General features: G+C 47.3%; 2 protein-coding genes and 2 long non-coding RNA genes across 11 annotated transcripts in view; 3 read left to right on the forward strand and 1 right to left on the reverse strand.

Moving 5' to 3' along the window:
- Window positions 1-3204, forward strand: part of HNF4A (hepatocyte nuclear factor 4 alpha) — a 35786-nt gene extending 32582 nt beyond the window's left edge. For 3 of the 4 annotated variants that reach the window (XM_080557657.1, XM_080557655.1, XM_080557656.1), the window contains exons 9-10: window positions 154-276; window positions 936-3204. In XM_080557657.1, coding sequence (XP_080413783.1) covers window positions 154-276; window positions 936-1078 — 266 coding nt within the window. In that variant the 3' untranslated portion in view covers window positions 1079-3204. The remainder of the gene's footprint in view (window positions 1-153; window positions 277-935) is intronic. The other variant, XM_080557654.1, reaches the window with a different exon arrangement.
- LOC308178690 overlaps window positions 1-9586 on the reverse strand; it is a 44607-nt gene extending 35021 nt beyond the window's left edge. Inside the window, exons 1-2 of the long non-coding RNA XR_013939897.1 lie at window positions 9300-9586; window positions 8322-8443 (exon numbers count right to left, since the gene is read on the reverse strand). This is a non-coding gene — a long non-coding RNA (uncharacterized lncRNA). The remainder of the gene's footprint in view (window positions 1-8321; window positions 8444-9299) is intronic.
- On the forward strand, window positions 8333-8913 carry LOC308178692. Its single transcript, XR_013939910.1, has 3 exons — window positions 8333-8468; window positions 8557-8708; window positions 8798-8913. It is a non-coding gene; the product is annotated as an uncharacterized lncRNA (long non-coding RNA).
- A 141-nt stretch (window positions 9587-9727) lies between the features above and the next one.
- Window positions 9728-19077, forward strand: TTPAL (alpha tocopherol transfer protein like). Of its 5 annotated transcripts, XM_080557667.1 has the most exons (6): window positions 9971-10093; window positions 11030-11482; window positions 12189-12382; window positions 14528-14638; window positions 15337-15534; window positions 17246-19077. In XM_080557667.1, exons 2-6 carry the CDS (start codon window positions 11044-11046, stop codon window positions 17309-17311), a joined length of 1008 nt encoding a protein of 335 aa, XP_080413793.1. In that variant the 5' UTR covers window positions 9971-10093; window positions 11030-11043; the 3' UTR covers window positions 17312-19077. The 5 variants fall into 5 exon arrangements, with proteins under 5 accessions (XP_080413792.1, XP_080413794.1, XP_080413793.1 ...); XM_080557666.1 differs by lacking the exon at window positions 9971-10093 and adding an exon at window positions 9728-9751 and having other exon boundaries at window positions 15337-19077; XM_080557668.1 differs by having other exon boundaries at window positions 9812-10093; window positions 15337-19077.
- Window positions 19078-19336: the final 259 nt, after the last annotated feature.

A 19336-nucleotide genomic window follows, 5' to 3' on the forward strand; every position in this document is an offset into this window, starting at 1 on the left:
CCGTGGAGAAAGATGTGTGCTCTGATCACACAGGTACAAGCTGATCGTGCACAACTGCTGGGGAGGCCTGGGCATTTTGGTGCAGTGCGTTTCCGCCCATCTGAGATGTCTCTGTTGCTGTAGTGGCAGCTAATGTGATATGCACGTTTGCAGGTTCATCAAGTGAAACGCCGCATGCTCACCACCCCCTGCACCCTCACCTGATCCAGGAGAACCTGGGAACAAACGTCATTGTGGCCAACACAATGCCTCCTCAGATGCACAATGGGCAGATGTGTGAGTATCGCCAGAGGGAGGGGAGCCCCCGGGAAAAACTGAGAGCTTTCCAGTCTGTGGAGGTAGTTTCTACCTTGCAAGGAAATTTCGATGCAAGACAGTCTCTGATAAAAGTCTGCGACAGAATGCAGAAAGGAGGGAAAGACAAACAGAGAAGTGGATTAGATCAGAGTAGGATAGACTGATTCAACAAGATGTTCCCTGGCAGACTGTAATTTTTACATAGCCCTTTAAATAAACAGATGAATGATCCCACCCAGTGCTTGCTGAGATCAGTGGAAAGGCTCCCCTTGCCTTGAGTGGTCCAAACACACCTCACTTCGCCCTCTGCAAAAACAGGAGAATCTGATCCAACACAAAAGGTTACCACATGGGAATTTGGGCTGAAACAACCTCAGCTGACCAAAAATTGTGGCCAGTACAGGCTGAAAGACCAGTAGCTCCCCTCATCCAATGTCCATTACTGTGGCTCTCCCAGGGCATCTAACCAGGCCCGAATGTCAGGGCTGCCCTGCAGCCAACACACCGGCCATTAGGGGCTATCGTTTTGCTACGGAGCCTTTGTCTGGCTTCCACCTGAACCTAGCTCGGACAGGGGATAGATCCCATTGCCATCAGGTCCATGTGGCCCTCTCCTAATTTTGTGTCTCTCTCTGTAGCAACTCCAGAAACTCCCCAGCCATCTCCACCCGCGGGCTCAGGGCCAGAGCAGTACAAGCTGCTGCCCGGAGCCATCGCAACCGTGGCGAAACAGCCCAGCTCCATCCCACAGCCTGCCATCACAAAACAGGAGGTCATCTAGCAAGCTGCAGACCAGCTGGCCTCGTTTAGAAGACCGTGTGGGAGAAAAGCCCAAGCTGACTCTGTCACTGTGAAAAGAGAAGCCATCCAGAGGTCCTCGGGCACAAACACACGGACTTGCTTATTGGACTAGTGCACCACTACCAAAAGCTGTCTTCCTGCAGCTACGGGCAGCGCGTGCCACGGAGAGCCTCGAGTCACAGAACTAAGGTTGAAGCCTTACTGAAACCCTCATTCCTCATAAGAAGGGCCAGATTTCTGTCTGCCTCCATCGGGAGGTTTGCAGGGACTGGCTGGGGACCGTGCAGCTGGCTGTTCCCCCATTGCTGCCTCTCTGCGTCGGCTCAGCATACACCAGATCCTGCGAACAAGCGATTCTCCAAACTAAGACACTGTGCTGTGCAGAAGGAGGGCTTCCACCTGCAGCCATGCCAGCTCCCCAGACAGCCCCCGTCCTGCCAGACTTTTCAGAGGTGGAAGCTCCCCCAGGAGCATCGCTGCAGGTGAAGCACACTGGGATTTTCCCAGGCAGCGCTGAGAGAACGGCCCCTCAGCCTCAGCTCACCCCAGATCTTCCCATGGTCACCCTTCAGCAAACTAAGCCCCCATCCAGGTCTACCAAACCTTTTCAGTTTATACAGGCACAAAGTCTGGCCCACCGGGATTTTCCACCATTGGTATCTTGCTGTATTTGAGGGGTTTTGCTATTTCCATGCCATGGCTGCTTTCCCACCACAGGGCTCAGAGAGGCAGCCAGGTCATTCCTTGACACCGCTGCCTCCTCGCCACCCAGCCTGGGAAGTTAGGGGACTGTGGGATTCAGGGGATTCATAGGATGGGGCCACCCCAGCACAGGCTGTGAGGGTGAGAAGAGCCTGGGCCTCAGAGATAGGACCAAGGTCTTGGGCTGCCAAAATACCAGGAGTGTTGTAACCCAGGAGTTCAGCTCAGACCCTTAGCTTTAACGCTAAGACATGCCATCTGATCTACGTGTCCAGTTCAGTGACACTCCCTCCGCTTAGAGTGAGTGGCTGATAACAGATTTATAGGGCTTCACAATGCGATAAGAACTCATTATGGCTCCTCCAGACCTCAGCGGGTTTGAGAGCAGAGCCTCAAAACATAGTGCTTCGAGTCCCGCAGCGAAGACCGACTGAGGTCAGGGAAAGGCCCTGTCTCACCAGAGCCCCTCGGTCTGCCCCAGCCTGCACTGCTCCTTCCCTAGCGCCCGTTTCCCTGTGCCTGCCTATTTCTTTTACTCTCTGAGGCCTGCCAGGGCCGAAACCACGCAGGTTTGACCTTTGGTTTACAGCTGAAATCAGGCAAGGAGCCCTCCCGTTGCCTCTGCGGGCACGGCCTCCAGGCCTCTCCTCAGGTTCAGTTTTGGCAGCACCACAGCGGGGGTGCCGAGAAACCCCAGAACGAATGTTTTTCGTGAGAGAAGGCCGACAGCAGATGCACAGCGTCTGTGCCCTGGAAAATCCAGCAGGAAGGAGAATGATCCTGGTTTAGCACCGGGGCAACAGCGGCTCTAATTAACCACAGACTGCGTTCCTGCGGGCCCTGGCCCTGTGGGGTGATGTGGGTCCTGGCCCTGTGGGGACATGAAGCTGGTGGAATTGCAGTTAAAATGGGGCCTGGGAGAGGTCCCCAGAGGGGACGAATCTGAGCCAGCAAACCAGAGGAGCTGCAGATCTGTCCCGTGATCGCCAGCGCAAACGTGAAACACCTCGCCTTGCGCCGACGGCGTCAGAAGTGTTGTATCGTCTCTCAGAGCTGGTGGCATTATACCGAGTAATTTATTGCAATGATGAATCCAATCATTTTCTGTAAATTATTTTGTAAATCACATTGATTATTTATAATTGGGAGATTAAATGCAAAAAAAAAAAAAAAGTAATAACCAGGCTGTCTTTTCCAACTGCAGCAACCTTTCTTCCCGTATGTAGAGATACTCTGTGGGGAATCATTGTGGTCCATTTTCACCGAGCATTCCTCGATACTGTACATTAATTTTTGCTGGTTACTGCCTTCCAATGGAAACAGAGGAATATTTCTTCACTAGAGTTTGTATTCATTAAAAAAAAAAAAAAGAAATAAATGCCAAAATATTTTCTAACTTTTCCCAGACAGATGGATTTCTTTCTTCTGGGAAGATTTATTCTAAATTCAGGAGCTCACCTCCCTGTTGGTCTGAGCACAAAGCATATGTGTGTTGGGGAAAAAACTAAAAAACAAGTGTTTGATGCCACTGCCAGCTGTCACTATTTCATGGGGAGCCTAATGTTAGCTGGTGTCTGTCCTTGGAGCCATGTATGCTGGAATCATAAGGTTGAATGACAACCCCAATTTTCATTTAAAAAAAAAACACACAAAGGATAAATATTTACTTCCATGATTCCAAAGAGCTTAAAAATTTCAATTAACCACACTCTGAGTGCCAAGCAATGGAAGCTAAAATATGTTATTAGCATTTTGAACCCATTCATTTCTAAGTCCCTCTTGTATTTTAAGGGACATTTTTGAGCACTTTGGGCCGATGATTCTGCTTTGGTTCACATGCAGCCAACCTACAGCCGACAGCAGGTGCAGTCAAAGGCAGAGTGAGCCTATAGGGCACAATAAGACAATAAAGTGAAAGTCAGCTTGTCACCGGTTGTAAAGGTGAAGAAATGCACTGACAATTAGAGAAGACTCTTAATGACCTGCTCTGATCACGGGAGCCTGCTCTCAGCTGCAGCATTCCTGGCAAGATAACAGGAAGAGAGGAGAGAGGTCTAGATTGCTATAAGGATTCGGTATCTGGGGAGGAACAACATCTAGCATTTTCAGCGCTGACCCACGGGAGATGCCCTTCAGGTTCCCCCACCTCCTGCCCCTAACGTGAAGTGAGGAGGACGGTCCCACCCCAGGTAGGAGGGCTTGAGGGGCAGCCTGGTTTTCCAGCCTGCTACTTACATCACGAGCCTCCTTGCACATCCAGTGACCTTCCAGTGACAGTCACGTTGGAGAAAACTGTCAGCAGGTCTGAGATGCAGCTATGTTTGAGGACTGTGTGGAGACAGCACTTAGAGTTTGCTTTCACTCTGACACCAAGGGCCCAGAATAGGGCAGGCCTCGAACAACACACCCCAGCACCTGCGCACCCTTCCCTAGCTGATGATCCAGAACCCCAATGCCATTGCTAGACACGTTATATCAGCCCAAACACAGTGGCTGAGTGATTAGTCAAGAAAAGGAAAAGGAGTTAGTTCCTTGCCTTTAATGTGGAATAAAAACCAGGACTGCTCTGTCTGCCACAGCAACCCTGTGACCCACAGTTGGTTTCACCTGCATATATGCCCTAATAGCTCTGCATATGCAGTATCAAATCTTTGAAGCAATAAATTCTCCTGGATTCCTTCCCGTGAACTGTTCTATCAAGGTTGCCCTTTACCTGGTTAATCTTAAATCAGTGCAGTCCCTACAAGAGTTTTCTCATTGCTGGATTCAGCTCCCTTGGAAAAAAACCCACAACCAGCCCCAGAAACAACCTTGTCCTTAAGCGGCATCCTCAGTCACAGCCCTCACCTCTTCTGTCACTCCAGCCTGGAATCACACTGAGACACTGCTCGTGTCATGTATGGGCTGTGTTTTATCCTCCTGGGCTCCCTGGAGCCTGCAGGCAATGTCCCATGACACAGGGGATGGCTTCTGTAAGGACACCTAGTATTGACTTTTAAGACAATTTCCTTTCATTGTTTTTAGACAAGAGAGCCTTTTACTGTTCTCTTCTGTGCTTGCTACCTAAACTGAGGACATTATCCCAGAGATTAGCATCTCCAGCTGCAAGACATTTTCATGATGTTCAAGCAAAGATCTGCAAAAGTGGTATTTTTAGGTACTCTGGCCACTAAGAAATGCATTCTTTTCATATTCCTTATATAACCCTCATCTGAAATCGCCAACAGGCTTTGGAGCCTTTTCCACAGCTTTCATATCTCAGTGGAAAGAAACAAATAAACAAAAAAAATGGCAAATGAGCTTTATGGCCTGCATATCATCTCTGACAAAAGCAACTATTGCTGCTATTAAGCTTGCAAGTACACACACAGGCACAGATAGTCATGAAAAACAAGAGGCAGCTGGGACAGCTCAGCAACGTGGCACTGCTGAGCCAGGCAATTCTGAGTGCCAGGCTGTCCGGTTCCTTCAAGGCCGAGTGCAAAAAACACCAACCAGTTTGGGAATTCAGGCCGTGCACCGCACAATCCCCTTCCACTCTGAGAGACTGGAGAGGGAAGGGTAAGGTGTGGGTACGTTTAAAATCCCTCTCCCCATTCCTAATTCAGGTGTGACCCTCACAGTCATAAACACACCTAGCACCTGAAAAATTGCCAGCTGGGCCAATAAAGTTGGCAATATACTGTCAGCTTCGTTACGTGCAGAGTGAGCAGGGGAGCTTGGCACAAACACGACAGCAGTCACTTCCTGCAGCTCGGTGCCCTGTGTAGGAGAGAAGAGGCTGCTGCGGTCACCAGCGTGCTCCCCGCTAAGGCCCTGGAGGTGGAGAGCTCTTGGTATAACTGTCTTGGGAAGGAAGGTGGTTTGGGAACTGTATTTCCAAGGCTTACTCTGGTTTTGGGCCTGGAGTGGTGCCAGGTTTACTGCTTCATCAGCTTTCAGAGGCCTGGGGCCACCCCTGCTACAGGTGGTTACTTGCAGAAGATACGGGCTACACACACTGCTTCATCCTTCCCACTGAAATAAGGGCTTATGACGGGTACCAGGTTGAAAATCCCAAGAGCAAAGCACCCAGTCCAACCCAGGGAGCAGCAGCACTTCCTTCGTCCTGCCCTCACCATTTACAGGCTGGCTTTTGGAGGAGCAAAACCGAGTGCTCGTGCTGCTCTAACACACCTGGCAGCGCTGCGCCATCGCCACAGAGGTGCTGGCAGGACGCACGTGTCCCCGAGCAGCACATCCACAGCACCCAGCAAGGGCTGATCCTGCCAGGGACCCATCCCACCACAGAGCCAGCTGCTTTCCTTCCGCTGTGCAAAGACACCGGGAGGCGTGATGGAAGGCTGAGAAAACACGGTCTGTTCAGAATAAATAAAACTACAGAAATCCCGTAATATTTAAAACATTCGGAGGCCCTGCCAAGCACATTCCTCACCAAGCTTTTGCGAAAACATCGTTAGTATTGAAGCTAGTAAAGCCAAGGAGGAAAGAAGTCTTTTCTCAGGCCCTGGGATGGGTACGGCTGTGTCTGTCACGCTGTGACCTGACTGCAAGTTAGCATGAATTTACGTGGCTGGGAGGGGGTCTCTGCCTGCATACAGCTGCTTCCATGGCAGATGTGACAGATTTGAATGTGTTTGCATATTACTGACTGTTTTCATAGCTTTGCATGTGGCTCTGGCCCGCCACACGTGCAGAGCAGGGGCAGAGCTCTGCAGAGGGATGCTTACTTCTCGGAACCAAAGTTGAGATCCCCTTCTCACACCGAGACACACAGGGCAAGAGCAGGCATGGAAGACTGGCTTGGAGGAGTTCTCCAGGCTTTGAGACCATGGATGTTTATGGTAATTTAGGGCATATTTTCACTTCACCCTCATTGGGCCTATAAGCACGGGGAAATAGCTGTCAGATTTTATCACAGCCGAGCACACCATGGGCCAGCCACCGCGTCCGGAGCAGGCTTGCACCAGCCTGGCGTGGCCCTGCTCCGTGGATAAATAGCAGCTGCCGTTCCCCAATGCTCCTTTTCACCCTCCTGCACTGCTGCAATAGCAGAAACTCAGCCTGGGATACAACACGGCCCCACACGTGGGCAGGCCTCACCCAGCGTCACGGACTGCTGGCTCTCTCTTGTGGTGCCCAAAAGGTTTGTGTAATTCATGGGGTGCCGAGGTCCCACCTGCACCCCGAGGGCCAGAGCCCCTCTTGGCCTGAACTGTACAGAGATTATCTTTATTACAGGACTGTTATGTTTGCACAGTTTAGCGATTTAATATCAGTTTAAAGCCTTCTCTGCTAGCAGTGCTGTTTGAAGTCATGCTCTCTTCTCAGCCTTAGCTTGCCAAGACTGTAAAACGTTTATTGCTAATGGTGGAAAAGCTTGAAGAAGCCAAGATAACTTTCCCAGGCTGGGTATTAAGACTGTTTGAGTAAGTAAATGAGTGAAGAGTATTACATGGGCTTCATTAAATATCAACCAACACCAACAGCCATACATTTATAACACAACGGCAGGGTGCGGGAGCACCCAGGAGCAGCAGAGCTGAGAAAGGTATGAACCACAAGTGATAGGAGAGAGGAACACGAGAAAGGCTAGATTCCCCATGGGGTCCAGGTGTGGCTCCAAGGTCAGGTAACACAACTCCTGACTGAAACTCATGCAAAATACGGTAGATTTGGGGCTGATGAAGTAGTAGAGCAAGTAGAGCTCATCCCCTCTCAGCTGGGGAGGTTTGCACGCATGTGATGCAGTATGTCCTCCTCCCTCCCGCAGCCACAGGTAAGGACAAAACTCTCCAACTAGGCGAGGACTATCAGTGTTTGTTTCCATTTTTTTGGCTTTACTTCCTTATAGGCATGTTTTGCCTTTACTGGTTTCTAGTCACAGGATGCCACACCACTAAGAGTAAATTACAGAAACTCTTGCTACTGTTTCTATGATTTTACATCAGCACTTTAACAGTCCCCCTGTAACTTGGCTCTGAGCTTGAAACTTTCGCTTCGATTCACCACCACCCTTGAGTTCAACATTCTCCACATAAGGAAAACCAGAGCCAGACAGTTACTTCATTTGAAGACCACCCCCAAATTATGTTTCATTTCTAGTTCTTCTTCATTACACAGCATTCTCATTTCTACTTTCCTTCCTTATTCTCCTTTATTAACCTAAAGCTCCTGCTCTTATTTTAGTACCCTTTAGTATCACCAATCATCCCTGCTTGGTCCCAACACCCTATTGCAGCAGCTGTAAACAGTTAGGTCTGGTACTTTCTCCCTGCTAAACCAGCCTCACTGGTACAAATTCCAACCAAATTCCACACCTTGTAGCACAAATTCCTGATCACAACTCCAGCATTTCCTACCCCTTTGGTGTTCTTAAGCCTTTTCTCAGATCAGCTTTACCTCCTGCTAATTTCAGCAGTTAGCTGGGATCAAATGCACCTGGGAACCTCCTTCAGCTGTGATGCCACAGACCTCCCTTCCAAACATGCTCCTTCTCCCTCCTTCCAGAGGGATTTTACCTGCTCAGAGACAGCTCCCTCCAAAATTCAGCCGTCAGCTTCAGGCTCTCACCTCTGCCCTGGGCCTCCACGTCCTGACTGTCTGCTTTTCTCCTTGTGCTTCAGGGCTCTGTACCCAGGAGCTGTAAGAATGTAAAGAGGGGCAAGGTAAGGCCTCTTGTTCTCCCAAAGTCCCTTCACAACCTCATTTATACCCTGATCTACTGAAAAGGGCACAAAATAACATCACAAGCAGGCTTAATTCACAGAGAGCATCCCAGCACAGGACAACAGCTTGCCCAGCTGCACCCAGCTCCGAGCTGGCTGGACGCAAAATAGCGCTGGACTGGAACACTGGCATTGGGTAAAATCAGTGTGTTTCCCTTCCCTTGAAATGTCTTCCTGCAGGTAAACACCTGCAGCATATCAAATTTGCTGACGCACTGGTGTATCTCTTGCCTGGCACGGTGTCATTACAATCTTTTCAATTTTGGAAGGGTGAATCCTCGAAGAGGAGTAAATCAGGGCGGAATGTCAGATGCGACGGAAGGGCCTGGCTTCCCACCGAGGGCTCCTGGGATTCCCACTCTTTGTCCAACTATCCTCGACTCCCTCTCCTGGCTGCAAGCACAGGCTGCAGCCCAAGCCAGGAGCAGCGCCCACTGCCCCCCAGGGACCCTCCAGGTGGGGCACAGAGCCCAGTGGGTGCTGAGCCCCTTACGCCATCTCACTCTGTCCATGGATCAGTGGGGTTAAACGTGAGCCCCTCTTTCCCTACACCCTCACTAGCCCTCCCTGCTGGACCCTTTTTAATGCAGCAAGACTGGGGTGGGGCCATTAGTAGTAGTACACCGCATTTCATGCCCCGCAGTCTGCACTCCTAGGTTTTCTGCCCTCTCAAAACACAAAGCCAGATCTCCGTTAGTGCTGTCTCTCTCCATCCACACTAAAATCCCCATTTTGGCCCAGTTCCCCGCCCTGGGAGCTGGCTCCACTTGCCTGGACACTGCTGCGGGACCCCCCCAGCCCCTCGCGAGCAATGGCTGCTGCAGGGGGGAGCAGACAGCAGGTTGAGAGGCGGCCTCCCCTCTACGCAGCTCTGGTGGGGCCACAGCTGGAACGTGGTATGCAGTTCTGGGCTCCCCAGTACAGGACGGACAGAGAGCTTCTAGAGAGGGTCCAGCACAGAGTCATGAAGATGATTAAGGGATTGGAGCATCTGTCTTACAAAGAAAGCCTAAGTGAGCTAGGCCTGTTTAGCCTAGAGAAGGGGAGATTGAGAGGGGATCTCACCAACCTCTATAAATACCTGAGGGGACCATGTAAAGAGGAGGGGGCCAAACTCTTCTCTGTGATAGGACAAGGGGTAATGGGTATAAATTGAACCACAGGAGGTTTCATCACCGTGTCAGGAAGAACTTTACAGCTGGGGTGACAGAGCACTGGAACAGGTCTGCCCAGAGGGGTTGTGGAGCCTCCTCCTCTGGGGATGCTCAAAACCTGACAGGATGCGACCCTGCTCCTGTGTGACACGCTCTGGGTGACCCTGCTGCGGCAGGGGCCGGACCAGAAGATCCCTGGAGGCCCCTTCCCACCTCAGCCCTCCTGCAGCTCCCTGACCCCACACAGGAGCCGGCCCGGCCCCGCTCCCATCCCCGCGGCCACACGGGGGGGCCCGCTCCCGGCTCTCCGGGCTCCGAGCGGGGCCGGGCCGGGCACGGCGCTTCCTGGCGGCCGCTTTGGTTCCGGGGCGCCGCTGCCTGGAGACGGCGCTGCCGAGCGGGGCCGCTCCGGTACGGCCGGGCCGGTGGGTTTGGGGCCGAGAGGGATGGAGGCATGGAGGGAGGGATGGAGGGGCCGCAGGAGCAGCCAGCACGGGCAGCGGAGGCCCGGTCCTCCCCGGGGAGGCTGGAGGCTGGCAGCCCCGCGGCCGGTCCCCGTGTCGCAGCGCTGTGAGCAGGAGCAGCTCGGGGGTGGGGGGGAACGCGGCTTGTTGTCCCCTCTTGTCGTCCCCTCCCGGCCCCAGGTGAGGCTGCGGGAGGCCGGCCGGGCTCGTGGCCGTGCTGTTTGGCACACAGCTCGCTGCTGGGTCTGGGAACCGAAGTGAGGATGAGCAGCGGCCTGCCTCGGTGTCCCCGCGGCGCTGGGTGACACCCGCGAGCGGTTCTCTCGCCTGTCCGCTGCAGGCCGAGCCTGTGCCCCGACCTGCGTGCTCTTGGGGTGCTGCTGTGCCGCCCAGTCCTGTGGGCGGATGCCCAGCCGATGGGGGGTTTTGCCAGAGAAGCTCACACAATGTCCTGGCTGGGTCTGCCTGGGAGAGCTTCTCAGAAGAGTGTAATTTGACTGTTTTTTGGTACAGAATCCAGCAATCCTGCCTAACCAGGACACGTTCGCTTTGCTTCAGTTTCCAGTTGGATGTAGGAAATACACGTTAAGGCAAATTAAATTCTGTGTTTTGCAGTGGAGCTGCGTAGTTCTTGTATTAATTCTTTTTGGATTTGGCTAGGTTGTTTTGTACCTGCTATGCAGGATAAAGAGATTAGAGGACCTGCACTTTCTAATCCCAGGAAGAGAATTAGAATGTCTGGGCTGTTCTGGCGGTAGTGCTGGTTCTTGCAAGGATTGACTCTTTGGCAGGGAAATGGAGGGATGCGGGACATAAGAAGTATGTAAATATTGAATAGTAGTCCATGGGACTGTTTGTCACTTGTAAGCTTGTTTTTTGACAGATTCCTGCCACATCATGTCAGGAGACAGCGACTGCACAAGGACAAGTCCATCAGCAGGGTCTCCATCCGACAATGAATTCTTGCCGGATCGGCCCAAGTATGTTTGCTCGCTGTCTCCTGATCTCATTACCAAAGCCCGCGAAGAGCTCCAAGAGAAACCTGAATGGAGGCTCCGTGACGTGCAGGCACTCCGAGATATGGTGTGCAAAGACTATCCCTCCCTGGGGACGTGCCTGGACGATGCTTTTTTGCTAAGATTCCTCAGAGCCAGGAAATTCGATTACGATCGAGCGCTTCAGCTTCTGGTGAACTACCACACCTGTCGGAGGAGCTGGCCCGAGGTCTTCAACAATTTGAAGCCATCCGCAATAAAGCCTGTCCTAGAGTCTGGTTTTGTCACTGTGCTGCCTCGTCTGGACCCAGAGGGACGCCACATCGTCTGCATCCGTCCAGGTACTGAAATGCATGAATATCTTCGTTCTCCATCTTCAAGGTGTTTCTGGGCCAAAAATCTGTTTCCTGCTCTTCTGTGAACACTGGTTACTTACACAGAGTACGTGGGTTCTCTTTGAAACTTGAACAGCTAACTTGCGAAGGGACACCTCTGTCATTAGCCAACGTTATACCAGTTCCTTTTCCTGTTTCAGCAATAACTGCAGTTGAGTAAAAACCAAAATGCAGTGAGGTGGGCTGATGAAACATTAGGCGATTCAAGAAAAAATGTGTAGTAACTCAAATTGAAGCAGGGCTGCTGGCTTATTATTTGCTTTTACTGTGAGTGGAGAGAGAAGCCTGTGGCTTTGACTCCAGTACAAATAATCAGAGGCTTCAATGTGCTTTTGGTGCTGCCAGGCTTGCTGTAAATTTGTCTTCATTCATCCTCCTCTTTTCCATTTACCTGCTTTCTTTCTGAGCTGAAGCTGCTTCTAATAAGCTGTGCTGGGTGGAGAATGGGGTTCTTAAAACCATTGCCTTTGCTCCTTGAAGTAAACACGAGTTGCCATTTATCTCTTTGCTTAAGAAAGGCTGCTCTGAACTAGGACTGTGGCTATTAAAGACTAACTTTTAAGAGTCCAGTGAAATAGAAAATCAGTTTTTGGAATGTGTATTGTTAGCTTATCTTTACTTCCGACTTACCATCCATGTCTTGTAACCTCAGACAGATGGACACCCAGTAATTATCCGATTACTGAGAACATTCGTGCCATATACTTAACGTTAGAAAAACTCATTCAGTCCGAAGAGACCCAGGTGAATGGAATTGTAATCCTGGCAGACTACAAAGGAGTCAGCTTATCTAAGGCGTCTCATTTTGGTCCTTTTGTAGCCAAAAAAGTGATTGGAATTCTTCAGGTAAGACCTGAACTGGTGGGAAAATAAGCTTGTGCATTGTAAATGACTGCTTCTGTGTCTAGAGTTCTTGACTATGTCACCAGAAACTTAAGCAACTTGGCTTTTACTAGAAGAGTTAGAACATGTCCCTGTCCAACCAGTTTCTCAGATCCTTGCCAACTTAACTTGCTTGTCCTGTTTTGACTTGTGCTTCCCTAAAATTAAATTTGCATTAGAAATGCAAACTTTGAGTTGGAACAGAAAAGGCCAGTTCTGCTAGCTAGTGATGAGGAACGGAGCAGTGAATTACAGTTAGGCAGAGGACTTCACTTTGCCTGAATGCTAAGGAATGTCTCTTGTTATTTAAATGGTTCCTACCTAAACATGTTTCTGTCAGCCACTGTGGATGGAACATGTCACTCGCTGACTGCTGGGCAAGTGTAAGTTCAAGTCCTGCTGCAAAAATTTTGCAGAGAGGATTTTTGAATGAGCGTGATTTGAGGAGGATTTCCATCCAGTTCCTGAAAGAAAGAGTTCTTCAGCACAGGGGTCAGCAAGAGACAGCAATAAAAACGATCTCTACACTACACATTTGGAAGGAAAATGATGACGAGCAAGTTAGAGCAAAGATACAAGCAAGTAGAGCTGTAGAACGTAGGCAGGTGAAGGCATAACCTGCTCAAAGTGGCAGGAAGTTCTCGTGAGTTTAGCTGATGTTCTACCTTGCTATATGAAGGAGTAAGATGAAGAAAATTTCTCTTGAATGGATTTGTTTCCTCGTTACTTTCTGGTCTGAGCTGGTTCTATTTTTTGCTGTGTCTGTGGAGGGATAATGAAGGATAAGGGCAATCAGGAGAGTTTGTGGAGACAAGACTAGTGAGTTTATGAATGTCTGTATAAGAAGTCACATAATCCTTAAAATTATGATCTAAATGTCATTAAACTGTCTGAGCCCCTATTTAATTTGCACAAATACAGCGATGGGTGTCTGCTACTGTCAGTGGAAGCTATTAACAAAACAAAGAAGGTAAAAGACATAAGGTATGGGTAACATATAAACATGTTGCATCAACCTTGCTGAACTGCAACTCCTGAAGGAGGAGCCAATTCTCTGACCTTCCGAAGGAGAAAAATACTCCCACAGTGCATGTATCTCCTTTTCAGCCAAAAGATGGACTGCTTTTTTTGTATAGGTTGAGCTGATCATAAGGGAAAGAAACTTCTCTGAGGCACATGAGACCCTAATATCTGATTACGAGCTTTTGGCTTGGAGAGCTTTGTGGAAATTAATTCCTCAGTACGCAGCTCGTAACTAACTGTTTTAGACTGTGGGCTGTACAGGAGGCGCTGTGTGCTCTGCTGGCAGCAGATCTGGTTGTCAGTCCTGCCTGACTGCATGAAAGGGCAGGGAAAGAAGAAGCCGTAGTGGCAGAGCCTGTTTGTATTTTGCAGTTAGCATGACAGAACAGTTGAAATGGCAGAAAAATAGGGCTATAAGATTTCCTCCTTGTATAAAAGTACGTTTTAGATGTGCTTGGTACCCAGATGTCATAGCTGGACACACAGAAGCAACCTGTGCTGGGCTCCCAGCATAGTGCACTCACTCCTCAGAAGCTAGGAACACAGGGTCACAGAACAGTTTGGGTTGGAAGGGACCTTAAAGACCACCTAATTCCGCCCCCCTGCCATGGGCAGGGACACCTCCCACTAGACCAGGTTGCCCAAAGCCCCATCCAGCCTGGCCTTAAACACTTCCAGGGATGGGGCACCCACAGCCTGTGCCAGTGCTCATAGTAAATCCCGTTGTAACTCTGCATCCTCATCAGGGTTGGGAATACCCAAAGGACAGTGCCTGTGACTAAGCACAGTCACTAGTACCTCACTTAGCATCTTTCTTCAGGGAGAGAAACAACGTACAAAAGGAAGACTTAGTGGCAGCAGTGTTTCCCAATGTTTCTTGTCTCTCACCTTTATTTTTATGCCCACAGCCCTCGTACTGCTCCCCATTAGAAGGTGCATTTCTGTTACCTTATCAGCTTATGTTGGTATCTCAGGTGAAGTTTGGGAGCCAGTGGGTTGTGCTGGCAGTCAGTCTTGGGAGATTTAATAAGAGGAAAATGGCAGATGTTTTTAAACTGCATTATAAAAATCTTCTTTACCCTTCAGGATGGATTTCCCATTCGAATAAAAGCTGTTAACATAATAAATGAACCTCGTATATTCAAAGGCATTTTTGCAATCATCAAGCCTTTTCTGAAGGAAAAGATAGCAAACCGGGTAAGGATCTGCATCATTTTAACATTAATGCTGGTGTTTTTAAGTTCCTTGCTTATATCTGTTTAAAAATCTCACGGCTAGAAGAATCTTGGTGCCACTTACCTGATCTAACTGGTCCTTTCTGCTTTAATCTTTAAAAAAATCCTGTTAGGAAAATTCTTCAAGAGAAATAAGCTTTGAGGAGTTTAAATACTGGCGTAATATTAATATGGGTATTTAATGCATATGCTATATAATCATGACATTGATTCCACCCCTGGGGTTGGGCTGTCTTGGCAAGTAACAGCGTGTGCTTATAAGGTGGTATCACAGGAAATGGCGCTGTCCTTTCCTTGGTTTTTCTTGCACCGTAGGACTGGATGTAGTTGCAAAGAATGATGCCCTTTTCCACAAGGGTAAGTACTTAAGAGTGCCATGAATGGGTTCGGGGATAAGCTGAATCTAGAATTTCTGCAGAGGCTAGCAAATCTCAAATCTTTAGTGCAGCTTAAATCCCAGCAAGAGACTTGGCTCATCTCAAGACTTCTCTCACTAGCGCATCCAACAGCACCTGCCCGATGTTGTATGCTGGCACTTACACGTAACGGCATCAATTCCAAAATTTGCTCTTTAATTCAAAATAACCTCTTTAGCTGACTAGTAATATGCTGCACTGTTTGATACACACTATTAAAGCTATTTTCGTCTTTCCTCTCTAGTTTTTTCTTCATGGCTGTGATCTGAATTCCCTTCATCAAAACATTCCTCCAGTGATCCTGCCTGAAGAATACGGTGGTACTTCAGGGAAGCTGGATATATCAGCATGGAATGAGCTGCTGCTGGCCTCTGAAGAGGATTTTCTGCATGATTTCTCACAGCTGGTACTCCCATGTGACAGCTCTCCCCAAGACATGCTAGTGAGTGGGGATGCTGATGAAAAACAATGCGATGATTCCTTGCGAGGCATGAAACCTCAGCTCTACTACTGTTATTAACAAATCAGTGAAGGGAACCTTTCCAGCAGTTAAGACCTCTTCTGTTCTGATAGGTGATGTTGTGAACTCTGCCTTACTCCTAAACCCGCAGTTTAGGAACAGACTGCTGAGGCACTTTACACTATAGAACCAAAGGAAGCTGAAGAGGGCACAATGGGGGCAGGGCAGAATTCACAGAGGAAAAAGGCAAAGAGCACATAATTGCCAAGTTACATAGAATACCTAAAGTTCATTAACCTCTGTGGATGATGCAAACTTGCCTGTTGCTTGTCATGATAAAGACAAAAATGCAGGATGGTAAGCGTGATAGTTTCTTCTCCCCACCCACTAAAATTGACAACAACCATATGCTAGCTTTGTGACTGTCCATTCCCTTCCCCTTCTAAAAACACACAATAATCCAAAAAAAACAATTGCTATTTGCTTTTGAACCCTGTGAAATGTATCTCTGTCAGCAGAGATTGCTTAAAACCGTAAGAGTCTAACTTGGCCTGTCCCCTATCTCTTGGTTCAGAGTGTAACTTGGCACTTCTGGAATACCCGAATGAATATTTGGCTTGGATTAACACAAAGGGAGACTTTTTTAATCCATGAAGACCAGTATGGAAATTCTCTCTGAAACTTCCTCACAGTAGGAAATTAACTATTACAACATCAATATCAAGGCTTAATATAAACAGATGGCAATCTTCATTTGCAGAGAACAGTAAGTTTCTCAGATCAGGTAATGAGGCTTTTAAGTGGCTACAACTCCAAATACTGAGGTTTGAGACCAAATGAGAAAAAGCTGTCACCCACCTTCCCACATCATCAGTTGTTCTTTTCTTCAGCTGATTGCTATGAGGAATTTGGTAAGTAACTCTCATGTAGAATTTGTAAGGCAGCTTTGTAGCAGCTGGCATGACATATAGAAGGCAATACTTCATGTAAGAAAGCAAGGTGCTTCTTTAGCTTGTTACATTGGACAAATTTTGAACTTCGGTCTTTGTGAAACCAAATGCAGACAGGCTATTTGAAAGCACATTCTTAAATTTCCTGGTATTGTAGCATTTTGTTTCCTGTGCTTGTCTGCTCTTTTGTGAAGTGTTACAACTTTGGTTTCAGCTTTGTTAACCTCTTTTGTCTTTGTTCTTGTATGAAGTTAGACTTTAATAATCTCCGTAATATTTACCCATAGCTTGTATGCCTGTGCTTAGAGGTCTTTGTCTAGAGACACAGCTAAGATTCCAATGTCAAATCAGGGTAAGATATCCTATGTCTAAATAAGCTGTTCCCACTCCAAGTTCAAATGTTTAATAGTCTAGAATTAGAACTTAACTGTCGCACACTTTTTGCACATGTTTTTCTGCACTATAATAGTGTAGAGCTGGGAAACCTCACTGGAACCAAGAAAGCGCACCCAGTTATTTCAAGGTGAAATACTTCACTGCTTGGTGAAAAAGAAATCCCGTCTACCATGAGACTTATCTCTAGAGCACTTTCTCTGCCTGAAATCTTTATTTAGTGCCAAGTGTGATATAAGTACCAGTTTTGTTTCTGTAAATATAAAAAAACAAGAGTATCTTGAGAATTTCAAACATTCATTTTTTTCAAAGTGCCAAACACTGTTTTGAATGTCTTTTTCTCCTCTCAGACCCCCCTACAGCATGATTGCACTGCTAGAAAAACTTTCTCCACCACCACAGTAATGAATTTCTGACCTGGCAGCAGACCTCATCCTGGAACTAAGGGTGGCAAACGCCAGACCTGTCATCCAAGCATTATAAAAGGAGACTAGGTTTTGAAAAGGGGTAAGCCATGAAGCTTTTTCCTGGGCAGCAGTTCAGAATTTCAGTGGGAGGAAGGAACTCATCACTTGACCTGCTTTAGAACAAAGGTGGGAAGAAATTAACTTCCCTCACTTAAAGCATGTGATTTTTTCCTACCTTTGTAAGTTAAGACTTACTCTTATTTGACAGTTACTACCTTAAGCAGAGGAAGAAAAATATCTTCTACTATATAAAATAAGGTAAAAGAGTAACGCTAGCCACTTTCTCCTCACTTCTGACCAGAATTGGCTGCATGTTTTGCAGAGATTGAGTTCTTTGTACCACCTAGCAAGACATTAATACGCAGTACACAACTTAAAGGTAAGTGGCTACCCAGCCTGTTTAACTGCCAGAACACAGAGACTGCTCTGGTGTTTGTATTCTTCGAGTGCCTCTTAACTGTAGCCACAATGTATAATTAAAAAAAAAAGTATTTTGACATGTCTGCTGTAAGAACAGCTACTTTGATCCATCCACTTATATAATAACTACTAGAGAGGGAGGCTGAATATTCAAAATTCAATTTTAATATCCCTTTAAAAAAAAGTGGTGGCCAACAGAAGGTGGCACTTGAGGAACCTTTAAAGAAACCAAACCCTTTTTCAGGGTCTTAGATTCTCTTGCATGGTAGAGAAAACAGATCTTACCCTCCCCTTTTCTGTTCTGCTTACAATGGAACTAAATCATTTGCTTTATTCTTAAACATAACAGGTAAGGCTACATTATCCAAGCTGAAAATAGCCTGTGATATGCCTCCAGAACTTTATTCTTAAAGCTGGATGCTTGATGTCAGGATACATGAGCTAAGCCAGGCTTACCCGTGTCAATCATTTAACTAATATTCTAGATTTGCTCTTCCTTGGCTTTAGAATTTAGAGTGTACTAAGTTTGCAACTCTGTCTATAACCCTTTTTAGGTTTGTAGTCAGTGCTTAGCTTGTCTTACAGCAAGCGCAGCTCTGTCTCATACATACCTGACAACAGAGCCGAGGGCTGTTCTTTGAGCTTCAGCACTTACTAGCAAAGAAATAACTTTAGTCCCAGAATTTCTTGTCAGATTAGGAAAATAAACACTTGCTTTAGATATATAGTCTCCTTATCTGCAGGTTAAGAGAATAGATACGAAAAGCTGTTTAGCTTGGTGGTTGTGGTTTTTCTCCCCCCTCCCGACCTCTTCACAGCACTAAAACTGATGTGATTTTTTTTTCCCCCACACACGAAATAACATTGTTTCCAGAGGTTACATGCCTCTGGAAATCCATCCCTGCCAAATCCAGCACATCCTAAGGAAAGGTACTCAAACTGCATTGGGTAGTCATGGCTTTTGGCATTAAGTGGGACAGCAGTTAGCTGCATACTGTACATAAAAATACTTGAATTTATACTCTTGCAAATGGGTGTTACAAACCCTGAGGTATTTTCAGGAAGTGGGTGAAGTAATTTTTTTTCTTAAATCATTTTGGCATGAGTTAATCAGTGTTACTCAAACTAATAATTTTGCCTTTTTGTTGTATGTGGGCCTAGAGGTGTTGGGTGGTTAAGTGTACATCTTATTTTGACAAAATTTATTTTTATATTGCATTTTATAAAATGGAGTGGTCAAAATGTGTAATTTTATGATGCATGACTGGGTGATTAAACACATTATTGTAACAGCTGCTAATGTGGTATTTTGAATACATTTGCCTTGCGTCATCTTGGAGTATTTATTGTGAAAGTGAATAGCAACGTATGCTTAGTTCCACACTAAACACATGCCTGCAACTAAGTATAATTGCCAAGGAATTACATTTAGAAAAAGTGTTGATTTCTACTGCAGAACTAAATTTTACTTGAACAGTACCCAAGCAATTTCAAGGAATAGGATTTGACATTCAGAAAAAAAAAATCACATGGAAGGCGCGCTTTCAAAATACA

This window comes from Anser brachyrhynchus, assembly GCF_964034855.1.
Source record: "Anser brachyrhynchus genome assembly, chromosome: 16".
In the NCBI taxonomy this organism is placed as follows: domain Eukaryota; kingdom Metazoa; phylum Chordata; class Aves; order Anseriformes; family Anatidae; genus Anser; species Anser brachyrhynchus.